The 20,885-nt window shown below is 42.5% G+C and overlaps 1 protein-coding gene across 3 annotated transcripts in view; it reads right to left on the bottom strand.

Annotated features, from left to right (window-relative positions):
• Bcl7b (BAF chromatin remodeling complex subunit BCL7B) overlaps nucleotides 1–20,885 on the bottom strand; it is a 29,696-nt gene that overhangs the window by 6,163 nt on the left and 2,648 nt on the right. The window contains exons 2-6 of one of the 3 annotated variants that reach the window (XM_026396897.2): nucleotides 19,124–19,199; nucleotides 4,598–4,694; nucleotides 2,481–2,651; nucleotides 1,272–1,351; nucleotides 40–1,015 (exon numbers count right to left, since the gene is read on the bottom strand). In XM_026396897.2, the coding sequence (XP_026252682.1) occupies nucleotides 923–1,015; nucleotides 1,272–1,351; nucleotides 2,481–2,651; nucleotides 4,598–4,694; nucleotides 19,124–19,199 (517 nt within the window). In that variant the 3' untranslated portion in view covers nucleotides 40–922. Of the gene's footprint in view, nucleotides 1–39; nucleotides 1,016–1,271; nucleotides 1,352–2,480; nucleotides 2,652–4,597; nucleotides 4,695–19,123; nucleotides 19,200–20,885 lie in introns of those variants that run through there. The other 2 variants (XR_003301555.2, XM_026396898.2) reach the window with 2 other exon arrangements.

Here is a 20,885-nt window from a genome sequence, read left to right as displayed (position 1 = left end):
AAGATGTATTTCAAATAGTTTAATTTTAAAAATATTCTATTCAGTGCTAAAATATGTCTTCACTTGCTGTTGCCCATTTTCATTTTCTTAAACTTTTTTGAAACAAAAAATAAAATCACAAAGTTCAATTAAACATGCAGATTTCAAAGAAAAGGGGACTTCCTAGAAAGTGTGAGCTGAAGTACTGTGGGGGTGGGTACTGCTGTCAGACCTCAGATCCCTGCTAGGTAAAGTGTGGCAGGAGGCAGGGGAAGCTGGAACGAAATGGACAGGTACAGAGAAAGCTGTGTGCATGTGTGCGTTGGTGCACGCGCGCGCGCGCGCGCGTGTGTGTGTGTGTGTGTGTGTGTGTGTGTTGGGGGAAGAGGGCGGTTCCAGAGGGGCACAGGACTGTCAGCAGCTAGAGAGCCCAGGAGAGGCAGGAAATGTACATGGACTTTCTGCCCCTCCTTCCTGCCCTCCTGTGTCTCTACCCAGTCCTTCTCCAACAGCAGCCTACAGGGCCCTAGCCCTGTGGGAAAGTCCATGAATCTACAGTCTCCATTCAAGTTCAAGTAACCTTAGGCACTCTCCTCTCCAGAGGGTGCCTTCACATCTCTTTCTCTTCAAAGAAGCGCAGCAGCTCAGTCCAGAGGTTCTGGAGCAGAGAATGCTTCCTGGAGGTGACAGATGAACCTTGGGATGGCTGATGCTCCAGCTTACTTGGGGTGCAAAACGACATGAGTGCTCCTCTTCTCAGAGCAAACAGACATAGGTGCCAGGGACGGGAAGATGATGCTCCAACCCCAAGTCCAGCCCAGAAGGCTCCCAAGTGCAGACTCTGGACCCCGGTGCTTGCCCTTACCCCAGCAACACGGCATGGCCAGAACCAGAATGCAATAAATAGAGGCAGGGGCCAGGAGGCGAGGGCTCTGGGACAGTGCTAGCTTTCGGATGCTGTCTGCGGCACTGGGGGTTGGTCCACACAGAAGCGTTTCAGGGGCGGGGCACCTGAATCTTCCTCTTCCTCTGCAATCTAGGAGCAGCAAGAATACCAAGTGACAGGGCCATCCCTCTCATCAAACCTGCCCATAAACCTGCATTACAACCCCAACACTCACCTTGACCTCCTGGCAGATGACTCGCCTCTTGCCCTGCCTTACTATTGGAGACACCAGCTCCCTGGCTGCCTTTGGCCCTTCCATAGCATGTGCCAAGCTAGCAACCCAGCCGCTGGCCGGCTGTCTTTATTTTTTCCCTTAGAAATATGAAAAGCCAAAGGGACACCTCACCTGTGTCTCTAGTGGGACCGGCTCTTCCTTCGTGAGGGTGGGAGGTTCATCAGCAACTTCGGAGGCAGGCAGGGAGGGCTCTGAAAGAACAGCAAGGTCAGCCCGAGGGCAGCAGAGCTCAAGGGGGCATCTCAGCCTCAAGCTGGCAGGGGATTTTCTATGATATAGGTAGAGAGGGGGGAAGAACACCAACCAGGAAGCAAATGTGCAAGGTCTCAGTGGGCCAGGTCTAGGCGGAGGGGGCAGCCACTGAGGGTAGTAAAGTATGGCTATGTCACAGAGGGCCACCACCAGTGCTGGCTGGGGAGCCTAGTCCCTCCTTGGACACCTGCAACCCACACAGTAGCTCATCCTGCCACTCGCCAGCTGCAACGTCGCAATCCTAACTCAGCCTCCTGGTCCTATGAGGGCTGCCTTGGGGTTAGACAGAAGGTACAAGGCAGGAGGAAGTACAGTTGAGTCTTAGCTGCACTTGGCACTTTCCACAGAGGGAGAAACTCCATTCTGAGGCCTGATGTTAAGGGGTCACAGAATAGCAGAAGCTGATGGGGGCCAAAGACATGCACAGGTGCTTGCATCTTGTTAGCAGGACACAGGGCAAAGAGCAGGAACTCTGACATTGGAAGGACCTAAACCTACATCCAGGTCCTCCAGTTACTACCTCTGTGCTCCTGGACACAGATTTAACCTTTCTAAGTCTCCACCTTCCTCAACTGAAATGGAGACAGTAGCTTCTATCTTGTAAGATTTTTGAGAGGATCATGCCAGGAATCAAATGCCAAAAGCCCATTACACAGAGCCCAGCATGCAACTGTACTTCCTATTCTCTTCAGTTTGTGAAGGGATAAAATACAGTCATTCCTCAAAATATCCTGAGTGGTTACCAAATAGCTGGATGCTGCCAGGCTCTGAGGTTCACACTCTTTTTTTTTTTTTTTTTTTGTACCAGGGATTGAACTCAGGGGCACTCAACCACTGAGCCACATCCCCAGCCCTATTTTTTTTTTTTTCTCCCAACAGTACCAGGCATTGAAATTTTCAATCCTCCTGCCTCAATCTCTTGAGTGGCTGGATTACAGGTGTGCACCCTGCACTGGGTTTCTTTAACCTCTAATCCAAAGAAGAGAAATGTCAAGTCCAGAGGTAAAGACCCTCCTGATGCTCATCCTGGGTCACCCCAACTCACCCTCGAGGGTCACCCCAACTCACCCTCGAGGATCTCCTGGCCCAGAGTAGGGGGCTGGGAGTCATCAGTGCGGAAGTCGGAGGTATGTGCTGGACTTAGGGACTCACTCTGCTGGGGACTTGGGCTCGAGCTAGTGCTGCTGTCCACCTTGAGCTGACAGACGTCAGACACAGAACTCTGGTTGCTGTTTTCATCTGAAAGTCAATCAGCAAGGGCAACAACTGGGGTGGGTATTTTCCTCAAGAGGAGCTCAGTTCAGAGCTTAGGACCTGGCATCTCCATGAGCAGCCACGGACACCATGGGTACAATGAGCACTGCTAAAGACACCCCCTGAAAAGGTGGACCCATGTGGGTTTCTATGCACAGCAAATTATCTGCCGTCTAAGTTGATTAACGTGTTTTCTGTTTCATAACCTATTATCATAAGCATCAGATGCAGCAAAAATCTTTAACTTCAAGAAGGATTTACACTTTGGGAAGGTCAAGTTATGCTCATTTAATGGCTGGCTTCCTTACTGATACCACTTACAACTTGGACCTGGCGTTTTCTCACTGACAAAGAACAGAGGACAGAGCTGCACCAGTGGTCAGTGCTTCCCAATTTTTCACACTACACAGAAAATGATACGATCTTGTCTGGCACTCTTGGGTGGCATCTGGAGGTGGTCACTCAGGCCCTTCAGCTACCTGGTTGCCCCAGGAATGAGGAGCCACTACCGGGGAGCTTTGTCTGAACACTGTGAACCACCATCTAATTTAAAACCCTAGGTGTCCACAGCTCCCCTCCCCGCCCCTCCTGCAGCCAGTCACCAAACCAGATGTCATCTCCTCTCAGAGGTCACCTGTGCTTGCCCCTTCCTTTTCCGCTGCTCTTTTCAGGGCTCAATACCTCTGGCATGGCTTTCTGTGACAGCCACCTACCTGTCCTGCCATTGGTCTTATACATTCATACTACTGTCTACGTGATCTTTCCAAACCCTTGGATGGGTCCCAGCTGCCTAAAGAATGATTTCACGCTCCACTGCTTCTTAGGCCAGATGGAAGACAGTCCTATCCCAACCTCCAAAGTCCTTTCTGCTCTCTGGCCTTGATGCCTGTTCTTCCTCCACTCTCACCCTTGGCTCCACCTAGCTACTGCTGACCGAAGAGCGGTTCCCCTCATGGCACTGTGCCAGGTGCTGTGTGTGCCGTGCCTTCCTCTCCCTGGTTCCCCGGCTCCCTCAGGGGAAATCCCCACCCTCTTTCGATGCTGCTGTTGGTCCCTGTGCACCCTGCAGCCCACAGAGATGGCCAGACCAAGGAATGGAACCCCTGTCTCCCAAGGCTTTACAGTTACTGAACTCCACCCAGAGCTGGAGGCCCCTTGCCTGCATTCTCCTCCTTGTTTACTCTGACTTTGGTCAGGTGAGGGAGGGTGGGAGGGGAAACTGCAGGCCAGGCTGGTGCCAGGTCTAGTTTTGAAGGCAAAGTCCTAAGCCCACCCTCGTCTTCATACCTATAGAGACCGCTATGTCTCACGCTAAAACAGAAGTGGTGTTTATCATAAAAAGACTGAAGCTCTGTCCCCATGAGAGTCAACAGGCTCTCTTCTCTAAGCATCAGTTTCCTTAAATAGGGATGATAACAACTGTCTGGTTTAGATCACAGGCTGATAGAAGGAAAAAAGATGAGAAAGTGTAAGGGTTCTGTCAACAATGACTGCCCCATAGGTGTCAAGGGATGAGAAGGTGAGGACATGGCTGCAGGTCAGCCGGGGCAGGGCTGGCTTTGGTGATCTATGCTAAGGCACCACAGTAAAACACATGCCCTGGGGCTAGGGATGTAGCTCCCAAAAAGTAAAAAAAAAAAAGAAAAGAAAAAAAAAAGAAAATTCTAGTTCTTTAAAAAATAAAATAAAATACACTGACCCAGAAAAACAGGCCCTGACGGGAGTCTGTCAGCTACTAGTCGTGTAGCTTAAGACCCCTAACCTTGGCTCTCATGTGCCAGCTGCCCATCTCTGCCCTGCAGGACTAGGTGTGATCTCAAGGAAGACAGAGGCAAACCCAGCACTGCTCTTCTCAGAGCTCCTCCTCTTACTCCTGTGAGTTCACCTCGGTTCTCTATTTCCTGCAAAGAAGACACACAGAGGCAACTCACCTTGGAACTCAAGGAGGAGAGAGGAGTTGGCTGAGGCATCAGAGGGAAAACCATTAGGTTCCCGAGCTGTTGAACTGTTCGACTTTGACTTTTCTTTCTACAAAAGAAAAAAAGAAAAATATGAAGGAGCTAAACCAGAGACCTGTGGAGAGGACAAAGGTGCTATCTGGGAGTCCCCAGAGGTCAGGATTAGGACTGAAGAGAAATAACCGGGTGGGCGAGAACCAAGGAGGCTGGGATAACAGAAGCCAGGGCAAGGCCTCTCCTCGAGCCTCAGCATCTCCATCTGTGAGGCGAGACTTCTAGCATGAGTAAGCTGAACCAAAATGAGAGGCAGTCACTTCTTCCTCTCCTGGAGCTCCCTGTGGTTCTCTTCTCCTGCCCTGATCAAGATGTTGCACCCAGCCCAGTGTGGTGACACACACCTGTAATCCCAGCAACTCAGGAGGCTGAGGCAGGAGGATGGCGAGTTCAAAGCCAGCCTCAGCAACTTAGCAAGGCCCTGTCTCTAAATAAAGAATACAAAAGAGCTGGAGATGTGGCTCAGTGGTAAAGCACCTCTGGGCCCAATCTCCAGTACTAAAAAACAAAAAAGCTGCTTCACCCAACCCCTCCTGGTGTGATGGGTGAGAAACACAAAACAGTCCTTTGAATAGATTCCTGTTTTAGTAGCACAGAAGGAAAAAAGGTAAGAGGAGAATGGACCTCTGGAAGCACAAGAGGGGTCACTATATATGCAACACAGGCAGCACAGGACAGGGGTCCCTGCTGGCTCTGTTGCTAACTGATCATCCTCGTCTATTCAACATGATCACCCCAGCCTGCCTTTATATTTCCTTCAAGCAGGCTAGGTAAGTGCTAGCACAGGAGAAAAAGCCGAGGGTGAACAAACTAATCAATCTAAGCATTTGCAAGTGAAAGCATTCTTTTTTTTTTTTAATACTTTGTTTTACTTATAGCTGGATACAATATCTTCATTTTTATTTTTATGTGGTGCTGAGGATCAAACCAAGTGCCCCTCATGTGTTGGGCAAGTGCTCTACCACTGAGCCACAACCCCAGCCCCTGCAAGTGAAAGCATTCTAAAAGCCCAAAGCTTAAGTCTGGGTAAGTCTCAAGTTTACCAGTTCACACCTTTTTGGAGGCTGGAAGAGTACTGAAGATTGAATCCGGGGGTACTTTACCACTGAGCTACATCCCAGTCCTTTTTATTTTATTTTGAGGCAAAATCTCACAAAGTAGTTGAGGCTGGTCTCATACTTGCAATCCTTCTGCCTCAGCCTCCAGAGTTGCTGGGTTTACAGGTGTGCACCCAGCTGGTTTTACATTTTTTTAATTTAAATATTGATTTTTTAGTTATAGGTAGACACAATATTTATTTTATTTTTATGTGGTGCTGAGGACCGAACCCAGGGCCTCACACATGCTCTACCTCTGAGCCACAACCCCAGCCTTGGTTTTACATTTTTTAAATCAAATTTTTCATTTATATTTTTATCTTTGGTGCTGGGGATTAAACCCAGGGCCTCACGCATACTTGGCAAGTACACTATAAATGAGTTATAAACCCAGCACTTTTTATCTGATTTTGAGACAGGGTCTCACTAAATTGCCCAAGCTGGCTTTGAATTGTGACCCTCCTGACTCTCAAGCCTCCCAAATCAATGGGATTACAGGTGTGTATCCCACATTTTATCGCTCCACCTTCTAAAAGGATGAGGCAGGCTTGGAGTGTAGAACCCTTATCTAGCTCGGAGGCCCTGGGTTCAATCCCCAGCACCATAAAATAAACAAACAAAAAATAAAACAGGAGCATGTGGGGACATATTGGTACACTAGCACCCACAGCAACATTTGGCTTTACCATAGTTTTTTTTGTTCTTTCGTTTATCTTTATTTTAATGATTTTGTGTTCACATACATTATGTATTCACTCCGTTAAATCATGAAAATAGAGAAAAATCACCTCCATGATTAGAGACAACCCGTACGTTTGTATGAAAAAGGAGCATAGTATAGAATTAGAACAGGCTTATCTTCCCCCACTCACGATACATTTCCCTAGGTCACTAAATAACCTTTTATAATATGTTCTTAACAATTGTAAGGCTTTACAAGATTCAGTGCAGAATAACTTACTGAGTTTTCTACAATATGATCTTTAGTTTGCTGGAGATTTTTAAATGTTATAAATAATGCAACTTGCAATGCTATAGAAGTAACTGTGAAGCTGGGTACGGTGTTGCACACCTGTAATCCCAGCTAATTGGGAGGCTGAGGCAGGACTACAGTTTCAAGGCCAGCCTCAGCAACTTGAGATCCTATCTCAAAGATTAAAAAAAAAAAAAAAAAAGGTGGGGATATATCTGGAGATATAGCTCAGCAGTGGTAGAGTCTTCCTGGGTTCAATTCCCAGTACCACAAAAAGAAAAAAATGACCACGAACACTTCATGATTAGCTCCCAAAGATAAGTTCCTAGAGATAAAATTTATGGATCAAGGCTGGGGATGTGGCTCAAGCGGTAGTGCACTCGCCTGGCATGCGTGCAGCCCGGTTTCGATCCTCAGCACCACATACAAACAAAGATGTTGGGTCTGCTGAAAACTGAAAAATAAATAAATAGACTGAAGGTGAAAGGTTGGGAAAAATCATATCACTCATATGGACCTCGGAAGCAAGCAGGAGTGTCCATACTCATATCAAATAAAATAGACTTCAAGCCAAAGTTAATCAAAAGGGATAAAGAAGGACACTACATACTGCTCAAGGGAACCATATACCAACAAGACATAACAATCGTAAATATATATGCCCCAAACAATGGTGCAGCTATGTTCATCAAACAAACTCTTCTCAAGTTCAAGAGTCAAATAGACCACAATACAATAATTATGGGAGACTTCAACACATCTCTCTCACCTCTGGACAGATCTTCCAAACAAAAGTTGAAAAAAGAAACTATAGAACTCAATAATACAATTAATAACCTAGACTTAATTGACATATATAGAATATACCACCCAACATCAAGCAGTTACACTTTTTTCTCAGCAGCACATGGATCCTTTTTCTCAAAATTAGACCATATATTATGTCACAGGGCAACTCTTATTAATTATAAAGGAGTGGAGATAATACCATGCATCCTATCTGATCATAATGGAATGAAACTAGAAATCAATGATAAAAGAAGGAAGGAAAAATTCTGCATCACTTGGAGAATGAACAGTATGTTACTGAATGATCAATGGGTTAGAGAAGACATCAAGGAGGAAATTTAAAAATTCTTAGAGATAAATGAAAACACAGACACAACATATTGGAATCTATGGGACACAATGAAAGCAGTTCTAAGAGGAAAATTCATTGCTTAGAGTTCATTCCTTAAAAAAAAAGAAAAAAACAACAAATAAATGATCTCACTCTTCATCTCAAAACCCTAGAAGAAGAAGAGCAGAACAACAGCAAAAGTAGAAGGCAAGAAATAATTAAAATCAGAGCTGAAATCAATGAAATTTAAACAAAAGAAACAATTGAAAAAATTGACAAAACTAAAAGTTTGTTCTTTGAAAAAAATAAATAAGATTGGAAGATCCTTAGCCATGCTAACGAAGAGATGAAGAGAGAGAACTCAAATTACTAGCATATGGGATGAAAAAGGCAATATCACAACAGACACTACAGAAATACAGAATTATTTTCTGAATTATTCTGAATCCTTATACTCCAATAAAATAGAAGATAGTGAAGGCATCGATAAATTTCTTAAGACATATGATCTGCCCAGATTGAGTCAGGAAGATATACCCAACCTAAACAGACCAATATCAATTGAGGAAATAGAAGAAGCCATCAAAAGACTACCAACTAAGAAAAACCAGGACCAGATGGGTATACAGCAGAGTTTTACAAAACCTTTAAAGAAGAACTAATACCAGGCTGGGGATGTGGCTCAAGCGGTAGCACGCTCGCCTGGCATGCGTGCAGCTTGGGTTCGATCCTCAGCACCACATACAAAGAAAGATGTTGGGGATGGATGTGGCTCAAGCGGTAGCGCGCTCGCCTGGCATGCGTGCGGCCCGGGTTCGATCCTCAGCACCATATACCAACAAAGATGTTGTGTCCACCGAGAACTAGAAAATAAATATTAAAAAAAAAATTCTCTCTCTCTCTCTCTCTCCCCTCTCTCACTCTCTCTTTAAAAAAAAAAAAAAAAAACAACAAAGAAAGATGTTGTGTCCGCCAAAAACTAAAAAATAAATATTAAAATTAAAAAAAAAGAACTAATACCAATACTTTTCAAGCTATCTCAGGAAATAGAAAAAGAGGGAGAACTTCAAAATTCATTCTATGAGGCCAACATCACCCTGATTCCTAAACCAGACAAAGATACTTCAAAGAAAGAAAACTACAGACCAATATCTCTAATGAACATAGATGCAAAAATCCTCAATAAAATTCTGGCAAATCAGATACAGAAACATATCAAAAAGATCATGCATCATGGGGCTGGGAATGTGGCTCAGGCGATAGCCCGCTTGTCTGGCATGCGTGCGGCCCGGGTTCGATCCTCAGCACCACATACCAACAAAGATGCTGTGTCCACCGAGAACTAAAAAATAAATATTAAAAATTAAAAAAAAATTCTCTCTCTCTAATTCTCTCTCTCTCTCCTCTCTCACTCTCTCTTTAAAAAAAAAAAAAAAAAAAAAGATCATGCATCATGATCAAGTAGGATTCATCCCTGGGATGCAAGGCTGGTTCAATATACGAAAATCAATAAATGTTTTTCACCACATAAATAGACTTAAAGATAAGAATCATATGATCATCTTGATAGATGCAGAAAAAGCATTCGACAAAGTTCAGCATCCCTTTATGTTCAAAACACTAGAAAAACTAGGGATAATAGGAACATACCTCAATATTGTAAAAGCTATCTATGCAAAGCCTCAGGCTAGCATCATTCTGAACGGAGAAAAATTGAAAGCATTCCCTCTAAAATCTGGAACAAGACAGGGATGCCCTCTCTCACCACTTCTGTTCAACATAGTTCTTGAAACACTGGCCAGAGCAATTAGACCGACAAAAGAAATTAAAGGCATAAAAATAGGAAAAGAAGAACTTAAATTATCACTATTTGCGGATGACATGATTCTGTACCTAGCAGACCCCCTAAAAGGGTCTACAAAGAAACTACTAGAGCTAATAAATGAATTCAGCAAAGTGGCAGGATATAATCAACACGCACGAATCAAAGGCATTCCTGTATATCAGCGACAAATCTTCTGAAATGGAAATGAGGACAACCACCCCATTCACAATATCCTCAAAAAAAATAAAATACTTGGGAATCAACCTAACAAAAGAGGTGAAAGATTTATACAATGAAAACTACAGAACCCTAAAGAGAGAAATAGAAGATCTTAGAAGATGGAAAAATATACCCTGTTCATGGATAGGCAGAACTAACATCATCAAAATGGCGATATTACCAAAAGTTCTCTATAGGTTTAATGCAATGCCAATCAAAATCCCAATGGCATTTCTTGTAGAAATAGATAAAGCAATCATGAAATTCATATGGAAAAATAAAAGACCCAGAATAGCAAAAGCAATTCTAAGCAGGAAGAGTGAATCAGGCGGTATAGTGATACCAGACTTCAAACTATACTACAGAGCAATAGTAACAAAAACAGCATGGTACTGGTACAAAAACAGACGGGTAGACCAATGGTACAGAATAGAGGACACAGAGACCAATCCACAAAATTACAACTATCTTATATTTGACAAAGGGGCAAAAGCATGCAATGGAGGAAGGATAGTATCTTCAACAAATGGTGCTAGGAAAACTGGAAATCCATATGCAACAAAATGAATCTGAATCCCTTTCTCTCGCCATGCACAAAAGTTAACTCAAAATGGATTAAGGAGCTTGATATCAAAACAGAGACTCTGCATCTGATAGAAGAAAAAGTTGGCTCCAATCTACATAATGTGGGGTCGGGCTCCAAATTCCTTAATAGGACACACATAGCACAAGAGTTAAAAACAAGAATCAACAAATGGGACTTACTCAAACTAAAAAGTTTTTTCTCAGCAAGAGAAACAATAAGAGAGGTAAATAGGGAGCCTACATCCTGGGAACAAATTTTTACTCCTCACACTTCAGATAGAGCCCTAATATCCAGAGTATACAAAGAACTCAAAAAATTAAACAATAAGAAAACAAATAATCCAATCAATAAATGGGCCAAGGACCTGAACAGACACTTCTCAGAGGAGGACATACAATCAACAAGTACATGAAAAAATGCTCACCATCTCTAGCAGTCAGAGAAATGCAAATCCAAACCACCCTAAGATTCCATCTCACTCTAGTAAGATTGGTAGCCACTATGAAGTCAAACAACAACAAGTGCTGGCGAGGATGTGGGGAAAAGGGTACACTTTTAAATTGCTGGTGGGACTGCAAATTGGTGCAGCCAATTTGGAAAGCAGTTTGGAGATTCCTTGGAAAGCTGGGAATGGAACCACCATTTGACCCAGCTATTCCCCTTCTCGGACTATTCCCTAAAGACCTTAAAAGAGCGTACTATAGGGATACGGCTACATCGATGTTCATAGCAGCACAATTCACAATAGCTAGACTGTGGAACCAATCTAGATGCCCTTCAATAGATGAGTGGATAAAAAAAAATAATGTGGCATTTATACACAATGGAGTATTACTCAGCACTAAAAAATGACAAAATCATGGCATTTTCGGGGAAATGGATGGCATTAGAGCAGATTATGCTAAGTGAAGCTAGCCAATTCCTAAAAAACAAATGCCAAATGTCTTCTTTGATATAAGGAGAGCAACTAAAAACAGAGCAGGGAGGAAGAGCATGAGAAGATGATTAACATTAAACAGGGATGAGAGGTGGGAGGGAAAGGGAGAGAGAAGGGAAATTGCATGGAAATAGAAGGAGACCCTCATTGTTATACAAAATTACATATAAGAGGAAGTGAGGGGAAAGGGAAAAAAACAAGAGAAAGAAATGAATTACACGGGGCTGGGGATGTGGCTTAAGCGGTAGCGCGCTCGCCTGGCATGCGTGCGGCCGGGGTTCGATCCTCAGCACCACATACCAACAAGGATGTTGTGTCCACCGAGAACTAAAAATAAATATTAAAAATTCTCTCTCTCTCTCCTCTCTCACTCTCTTTAAAAAAAAAAAAAAAGAAATGAATTACAGTAGATGGGGTAGAAAGAGAAGATGGGAGGGGAGGGGAGGGGGATAGTATAGGAAAGGCAACAGAATACAACAGACACTAGTATGGCAGTATGTAAAAACGTGGATGTGTAACCGATGTGATTCGGCAATCTGTACACGGGGTAAAAATGGTGGTTCATAACCCACTTGAATCAAATGTATGAAATATGATATGTCAAGAGCTATGTAAAGTTTTGAACAACTAATAATAAAAAATACTTTAAAAAAACTTATGGATCAAAGGGATAAATATCTTGCAAATATGAAAGCTTATAAACATAAATATATGCAGCTAACTTGACCTCTAGGAGTTTATACCAACTGATTCTCCTTCAGTAGAGGCCCATTGCTTGGTCTCCTTTACATTTTTTTCCTTGACCAACATGATCATCATCCTTCCTATTTTCCCTAGTCTAATATAGGTCAATGCCAGGAGATGGCACACCACCATGGACCACAGGAGAGAAGACCAGCTGCTGAACCCCAGAGCCCAGCTTAACAACCAGCATAAGCACTGTGAGAATGTACTGTCAGGCACAACCACCTAAGCCTTCAGGAAGAAGCTGCGGTCCCTTTAAATGACTATTTTGGCACATCTAAAGTTGTTTTTGTTTCACTTAAGGCTCTCTAGAGAAATTTACAATGGAACCAGCTCAAACTGCAATCACCCCCTTTTGGGTGACCTAGAGTAAACTCTGCTTATTATAAGCCTATATTATCTACCCAAAGAAATTCCCATCTACCATTTTTTGAACATGAGATGTACAGAGAAGCACAATGTCCAAGTGCACATGCTCAAGAACGAGCCCCACCCCCACGGCCTGCAACAACTGACAACAAGGATTTCCTACAGTAAAAACTCCATGCTTTGTTTGCTCAGCTTTGGGAATTATGCACATCTCGTTCCTTGCCTTGTCACAAGAGATCAGCCTCTCCTCTCTCTCCTGCTGGCTGTGATGCTTAGCTCTGCACTCACCAAGGGGTGGACCATCTGAGCTGGGCTGCCAAGAGGGACCAGGTGGCAGAGTCTGTGAGAGGAACAAGGGGGAGTTGGCCCCCACCTGCATCACTGCCCTTGGGGTAAGAATGTCATTGCAATCAAGGCTGGGTGTGGCCTTGGACCTTCCTGGAAGAGCACCTAGGACTGATACTGGAGGATCCTGGGCAGAAGAAGGCAGAGGGTAAGGGGGAAGGCTGGCCTGAGGCAAGCCCCTCCCCTATGTTCACTTAGAGGAGGGGAACTAGGCCTAGATTTCCATCCTTCCACAATCACATTTTACTCCTTAGAGCAGCAGAGAGAGTCCCAGGGCAACAAAAAGTAAGTGCACAGCAAAAATTCTAGGCATGGTGGGGCCTGGTGGCCCACACCTGTAATCCCAGCGGCTCAGGAGGCTGAGGCAGGAGAATAGAGAGTTGAAAGCCAGCCTCAGCAATTTAGAGAGGCCCCAAGCAACTCAGTGAGACCCTGTCTCTAATAAAATATAAAAAAGGGCTAGGCACATGGCTCAGTGGTCAAGTGCCCCTGAGTTCAATAACCAGTACTAGCCCCCCAAAAAACTCCAGGAACTGGAGGACCATGAAGCCACAAAAGAACAAATCACAGCCTAGAGCCTAAGCAGACTAATGGGGCAGAAGGACCAAGTTAAACAGTAAATCCTCTGGGGAAGGTACAGGTGACACAGCAAACAGGAAATCTGGCAGTAAAGAGTGTAATTGTCAGCACTTCTGTAATCCCAGAGGCTAGGGAGGCTGACACAGGAGGATCCTGAGTTCAAAGCCAGTCTCAACAACAGCAGGGCGCTAAGCAACTCAGTGAGACCCTGTCTCTAAATAAAATACAAAATAGGGCTGGGGATGTGGCTCAGTGGTTGAGTGCCCCGGAATCCAATCCCTGGTACCATCCCCCTGCAAAAAATAAAAAATAAAATAAATTGGAAAAAGAAAAAAAGAATGTAATTGTCAAAAATAAAGTGAGTGTAAGCAGAAATAGATACAACTGGGGCTGGAGCTGGAGCTGAGCAGTAGAGCACTTACCTAGCCCACGCAAGGCCCTGCGTTCGAACCTCAGCATCACATAAAAATAAGTAAATAAAATAAAGGTGTTGTATCCAACTACAACTAAAAAAAGGAAAAAAGAAAGAAATAGATACAACTAGAGAAAAGCCTAATGAGTGAAAACTGGCTCCACAGAAACTCAGAATGTGTTAGGAAAAGACAAGAGATGAAACAGGAGAGAGAGAGGTTAAGAAATAGGTGCGGTGGCACATACCTGTAATTCCAGTGACTCCAGAGGAAGAGGCAGGTGGATGGCAAGTTCCAGATCAGCCTCAGAATTTTAGTGAGACCCTACTACTCTTTTCTTTCTTTTTTGGTACTGGGGATTAAACCCAGGGGCACTTCATCAGTGAGCTATATCCCCAGCACATTTTTATCCTTTGAGATATGGTCTTACTAAATTGCTGACAGTAACCTTGAATTGCAATCCTCCTGCCTCAGCCTCCCACCAGGGTTCCTGAGATTGCAGGTGTGCGTCACTTTGGTCAGCTTGACAAAACTCTTGAAAGATGTAACACAGCAAGAGAGAAATGAAGCTGGACAATCCAGCAAGATCTGTCTCTAACAATAAAACGGGACTTAGGAAAAACCACTGAATGACCCTGTCAATGCCATTTTTTTTTTAAAGAGAGAGTGAGAGAGGAGAGAGAGAGAGAATTTTTAATATTTATTTTTTAGTTCTCGGCGGACACAACATCTTTGTTGGTATGTGGTACTGAGGATCGAACCCGGGTCGCACGCATGCCAGGCGAGCGCGCTACCGCTTGAGCCACATCCCCAGCCCCCTGTCAATGCCATTTTGATATGCATATCCGTCAAATTTTGTGGGAGACAAATAAAGAAGTGGAATGTTTAGGGGTTTTTTTCAATTTTTTTTAAATTTCTTAATGGACCTTTATTTTATTCATTTATTTATATGTGGTGCTTAAAGCTGAACCCACTGTATAAGTCAAGTGCTCTACTGAGCCATGATCCCAGCCCATGTTTTTGTTTTTTAACTTTTAAAAAGCAAAATGGCTTAGTTTTGATGAAGTACAATGGATTGACCATTTATAGTTCATACTTTTTGTGTCATGTAAGAAATCTCTATCAAATGCAATGGCAGTTAAGATGATTTCCTCTTTTCTTCTAGGAGTCCTCCATTTTTAGCTTTTACATTTAGGCCTAGGATCCATCATGAGTTAATTCTGATATATGGTATGAGGAAAGGCAATATTTTAAAAACATATCCAACTGCACCAGACAACATGTTGAAAAATTATGCCTCCCACACTGAACTTCCTTTTTTTTCAAAAATAAAGTGATCAGGTACAATATAATTTCTAGAGTCTATTTCTAGACTCTTAAAATTCTATAGACCCGCATCTACCTTTTTGCCAATACCACACCACCCTATTACCGTAGCTTTGTTTTTTTTTTTGTTTTGTTTTGTTTTTTAAGAGAGAGTGAGATGGGGGCTGGGGATGTGGCTCAAGCGGTAGCGCGCTCGCCTGGCATGCGTGCGGCCCGGGTTCGATCCTCAGCACCACATACCAACAAAGATGTTGTGTCCGCCGAGAACTAAAAAAAAAAAAAAAAAGAGAGAGAGAGAGAGAGAGAGAGAGAGAGAGAGAGAGAAAGAATTTTTAATATTAATTTTTTAGTTTTCGGCGGACACAACATCTTTGTTGGTATGTGGTGCTGAGGATCGAACCCGGGCCGCACGCATGTCAGGCGAGCGCGCTACCGCTTGAGCCACATCCCCAGCCCTGTAGCTTTGTATTAAGTCTTAGAGTTAGGTTGTATGACCTTGCCAAATTTGCTGTTTAAGTTATTTTGGCTATTGAAAATCCTTTGTAGTTAAACACAAATTTTACAACCAGATTTCTTATAAGCTTCAAAAGACGAAGAATTTAGACTTGGTTAAGTTAAATCACTTGGGGGAAAGACTGACATTTTAAGAACATGGAGGATCTGACCTATGAACACAGTAAAGACCCACATCTCCATTAACTTCTCTCAGCAAGGTTTTGTACTCTTTGCTGCACAGGGCTGGCTGTAGGATCCTTTTTTCAAATTCATTCCTAAGTTTTTCATAATATTTGATATTATTGGAACTTTTTATTTCAATTTCATTACACATAGCTAAGAAATTACAACATCTCAATCTGAATGTATATTTTTTTTATTAAATATTTTTTTAGTTGTAGATAGACTCAATGGTATTTATTTTTACGTGGTACTGAGGCTCAAACCCAGAGCTTCACAAGTGCTAGGCAAGTGCTCTACCACTCAGTCACAACCCCAGCGGTATTTTCTTCTTTTAAAGCAATGAAGCTGAGCACAGGGGCACATACCCATAATCCCAGCTACTGAGGCAGATGACCACAAGTTTGAGGCCTGCCCTAGCAACTTAGTGAGATCCTGTCTCAAAATAAAAAAGGGCTGGGGTGAAGTGTAAAAAAAAAAAAAAAAAAAAACCAAACCAAACCAGAACAACAAAAAAAGCTACTTAAAAGGAGTTATATACTCAATAAAATAGGCAAGAAAAAGAACAGAAGAGTAAACCCAATAAAACAAAAAAGAAAATAACAACAATGACAAAAACTAATAAAACAGAAAACAAACCAAAGAAATTACTAACAAAAACTAATTGTTAAAAGATTTTAGAAGCGAGAGAGTGTATTGTGGGGAAAAAATGAAAAGACGGATATAGAGTAAAAAAGGCAAAATAACTAAATTATCTAACAGATTTTAAAACACACCAACACCAGCACACTAGTACACCTGAAAACCCAACCAACAGTCCTCAGAGGGCACTGCTGGCATCTCAGAGGGCGGTTAATGCTTCACTCTACAGGACTTTCAGAATTGAGCAGAGGGCTTGGCCACATTCTAAATATGCCTGGGGATGGGGGATGAGGGAAACAGCACCTCCTCCTATTAAATGGGGAAAAGTGTATCCACATGGAAAAGTGATATCAAGCCTCTATGGAGCCTCTCCTTCACACAAGCATAAACATCAGTTCTGGATGTGTCATAAATGGGAACAAAACAATTAACTTACAGAAGATTATAAGGAAGAATATCTCTGTAGCCTCAGTGGTAGCAAAGATTTGTTAAGACTTAATTTAAAAGTATCAATTACAAAGATCGATTATTTTGTCCATATTTAAATTGAACACTTCCACTAGGTGCAGCACATGCCCACAGTCCCAGATACTCAGGAGGCCAAGACAGAAGCAAGTTAGAGATGAGCCTACCCTTAAAAAAATAAAGCTAGGTGGGGGCTAGGGCTGGGGCTGAGCATAGCGCACTTGCCTGGCATGTGTGAGGCACTGGATTCAATTCTCAGTACCATATATAAATAAAATAAAGATCTATCAACAACTTAAATATATATATAACAACTTAAAAAAAAAAAAAAAGCTAGGTACAGTGGCACAGGCCTGTAATCCCAGCAGTTGGGGAGGCTGAGATAAGAGGATCCTGAGTTTAAAGCCAGCCTCAGCAAAAGTGAGCTACTAAGCAACTCAGTGAGACTCTATCTCTAAATAAAATACAAAATAGGGCTGGGGATGTGACTCAGTGGTAGAGTGCCCCTGGGTTCAATCCCAGGTATCAAAAGAATAAAAGAAATGGATAGACACAGCTCAGAGGTAGAGCATCTCTGGGTTCAACTCTCAGTACTAACTCGCCCCTGCACCCCTGCCCAAAAAAGGAAAAAACATTTGTAAATGACTAGAGAAGTGCAAAGAAAAGCCAAAGCAGGAGACTGATTTCCTCTAGAGGGTAGGAAGGATGGTGCTAAAAAGAGTTGGCAGTGTTTTCTTTTGTTTTTGGTAATACTGGGGACAGAACCACTGAACTACATCCCCACTCCTTTTTTTTCCTTTTTGGAACTAAACCAAGGAGCACTTTATTGTTGAGCAACACTCCCAGTCCTTTTTATTACTTATTATTTTTATTACATATTTATTTATTTTGGTACCAGGGATTGAACGTAGGAACGCTTAACTACTGAGCCATATCCTCAGGCCCTTTCTTGTATTTTTATTTAGAGATCGGATCTCACTAAGTTACTTAGAGCTTTGCTAAACTGCTGAGGTTGGCTTTGAATTTGTGATCCTTCTGCCTCAGCCTCCCAAGCCACTGGGATTACAGGTGTGCACCCAGCCTAGGTAATACTCTATTGTTTGACCTGGGTAGTTTTTACAAGAATATTAGTTTTGTATTTATTTATTAGACTGTACAACTGTACTTTCCTATGTGTGTGTATGTTTTCAGTGCTGGGGATGGAACCCAGGACCTCATGCAGGCCAGACAAGCACTGAGTTACATTCCCAGCCCCTTCTCTCTGTTTTACATTCAAAATTAAAAAAAAAAAAAAAAAAACATTTAGGGGAAAAAAAGGTTGGAGGTAATGTGGGTGTTTGTGATGCAGGGAACGTGCAGCTGTGATCACTGCACTTAAGAGGACACAATACAAAAGTGTCCACATTTACAGATATGTGGCAAGTTCTTGAGATCACAGCTGAATGAAAGAGAAGGAAAAATGGTTTACAGATGTAAACAGATGGATGTTTTGAAAACAATACACATATAAACAATGTTATGTATTTTTCAATAATTTATAGGTATCCAAATCAACAGAGGGATGATGAATAAGGCATTTATCAGAATCAAAAAGGTATGTATTTATACATATAATACACACACTGCAATCAGTAGCCAATCAGATAAAAGCATCAGTCAGTACACTTTTTTTGTTTTCTTGTGATGGTGGAAAGGAGGCCATGGTCTTAAGCATGCTAGGCATGTACTCTACCACTGAGCCAAACCTCCAAGGATCAGAGAATAAACATTTTAGGTTTTGTGAGCCGTCAGGTCTTACAGCAACTATACAGCTATGCCACTGTGGCTCAAAACCACCTACGAACAACAAGGAATAAAATAAGTCACTGGCACAGTTGTGGGTCCATATAACTATACTTACAAACATGGGAAGCAGGCCTGGGAGCAGTCTGTCAAGACCTGGAAACGTCAAATGGATCACAGGAAGTGAACAAAGGCAGAAAATACTAGTGGCCTTGCATGGACCAATGACAAAGAGTACCTGAAGTATCATCTTCAACTCAATTTTGTGCAAGTAAGTTTGTTTATAAATAAGATGTAATCAAAGAAAGAATGGGTACCTTTTTTGTTGTTTTGATTTTCTTCCACACTTACCTCCTTGCTGTCTGTCACAGGAACCCACTTAAATATCCTAAGGGATGTGTCACCCACAGTCACCCATTTTTTCTCCCTACAAGAAAGACATTTCTTATAACTAATAAAACAATAAACAGATTTTCTGTTCATTAACTTGTGCTTTTTTATTTCTCAGCAGATTATTCCTTCACTCTGAAATGCCTTCAAAATTTCTTATCTGTCAAATTATAACTGAAGCTGTGTTTGGGGTATAAGAAATCATCAATTACCCAAGTATGGATGACAGGGCTAAAGAAAGGTTAAGAAATCTGCCCACACACACTTTTATTTATTTGGTTTTTTTGCAGTACAGAGGAGTGAACCTAGGGGGCACTTTACCACTCAGCTACATCCTCAGCCCTTTTTATATTTTGGTGTTTCTGGGGATTGAACCCAGGGACTTGTGCATGTGAGGCAAGCACTCTACCAACTGAGCCACATCCCCAACCCTATTTCATTTTATTTTTTTGAGTAGTGGGGATTGAACTCAGGAGCACTTGGCCACGGATCCACATCCCCAGCCCTATTTTGTATTTTATTTAGAGACCAGGTCTACTGAGTTGCTTAGCACCTCACTGGTGCCGAGGCTGGCTTTGAACTCATGATTTTCCTGTCTCAGTCTCCCAAGCTGCTGGGATTACATGCCTGCACCACCATACCAGGACTTTTTTATTTTTAATATTTTTTTTAGTTGTAGTTGGATACAATACCTTTTTTTTTTTTTTTAATGTGGTGCTGAGGATCTAATCCAGCGCCTCACACATGCTAGGCAAGCACTCTACCACTGAGCCATAACCCCAGCCCCCTTTTTATTTCTTTAGATACGGTTTCACTAAATTGCTGAGGTTGGCCTCCAACTTACAATCTTCCTGCCTCCACCTCCTGAGTGTACTGAATATAGGCATGTGCCACTGTGGGTAGCTAGGACAGATTTTTTTAAATTAAAAATTTTAAGGGGCTGAGGCTAGGGCTGGGGCTCAGCAGTAAAGCACTCGCCTTGCATGTACAAAACCCTGGGTTCGATCCTCAGCACCACATAAAAATAAATAAGTGAAATAAAGGTATTGTGTCCAACTACAACTAAAAAATAAATATTAAAAAAAAAACTTAAAAAGAAGGCTGATAATTTTAGAAATAATCTCTTCAAATCTCTCTAGGTTAATCCCACACTGCTCCTCTTCTCTGTCTTCCATTCAGAAGTCCCTCCAAGGGATAAACAATCACAAGACACTCCTGCTTCAAGGGTAGGAGGTGAGGGGGAGCAATGACAGTGGAAATGGGAGGATCCCTTCCCATTCTGGGTTGTCAAGACTATATAAAGGGCTGGGATTGTGGTTCAGCAATAGAGCGCTTGCCTAGCACATGTGAGGCCTTGGGTTTGATCCTCAGCACCACATAAAGTACTGTGTCCAACTACAACCAAAAAGTAAATATTAAAAAAAAAAAAAAAAAAAATGGGGCTGGGGATGTGGCTCAAGCGGTAGCACGCTCGCCTGGTATGCGTGCGGCCCGGGTTCGATCCTCAGCACCACATACAAACAAAGATGTTGTGTCCGCCGAAAACTGAGAAATAAATATTAAAAAAATTAAAAAAAAAAAAGATTAGGGGCTGGGGTCGTGGCTCAGTGGTAGAGTGCAAGACTTGCATATATGAGGCACTGGGTTCAATCCTCAGTAGCATGTAAAAATAAATAAAGGTATTGTGTCCATCTACAAAAAAAAAAAAAAAAAAAGAAAAAAG

The sequence above is a fragment of the Urocitellus parryii genome, chromosome 9, assembly GCF_045843805.1.
Source record: "Urocitellus parryii isolate mUroPar1 chromosome 9, mUroPar1.hap1, whole genome shotgun sequence".
Lineage (NCBI taxonomy): Eukaryota > Metazoa > Chordata > Mammalia > Rodentia > Sciuridae > Urocitellus > Urocitellus parryii.
The sequence above is the reverse complement of the archived record's forward strand: the minus strand, read 5'-3'. Positions and strand labels throughout refer to the sequence as shown.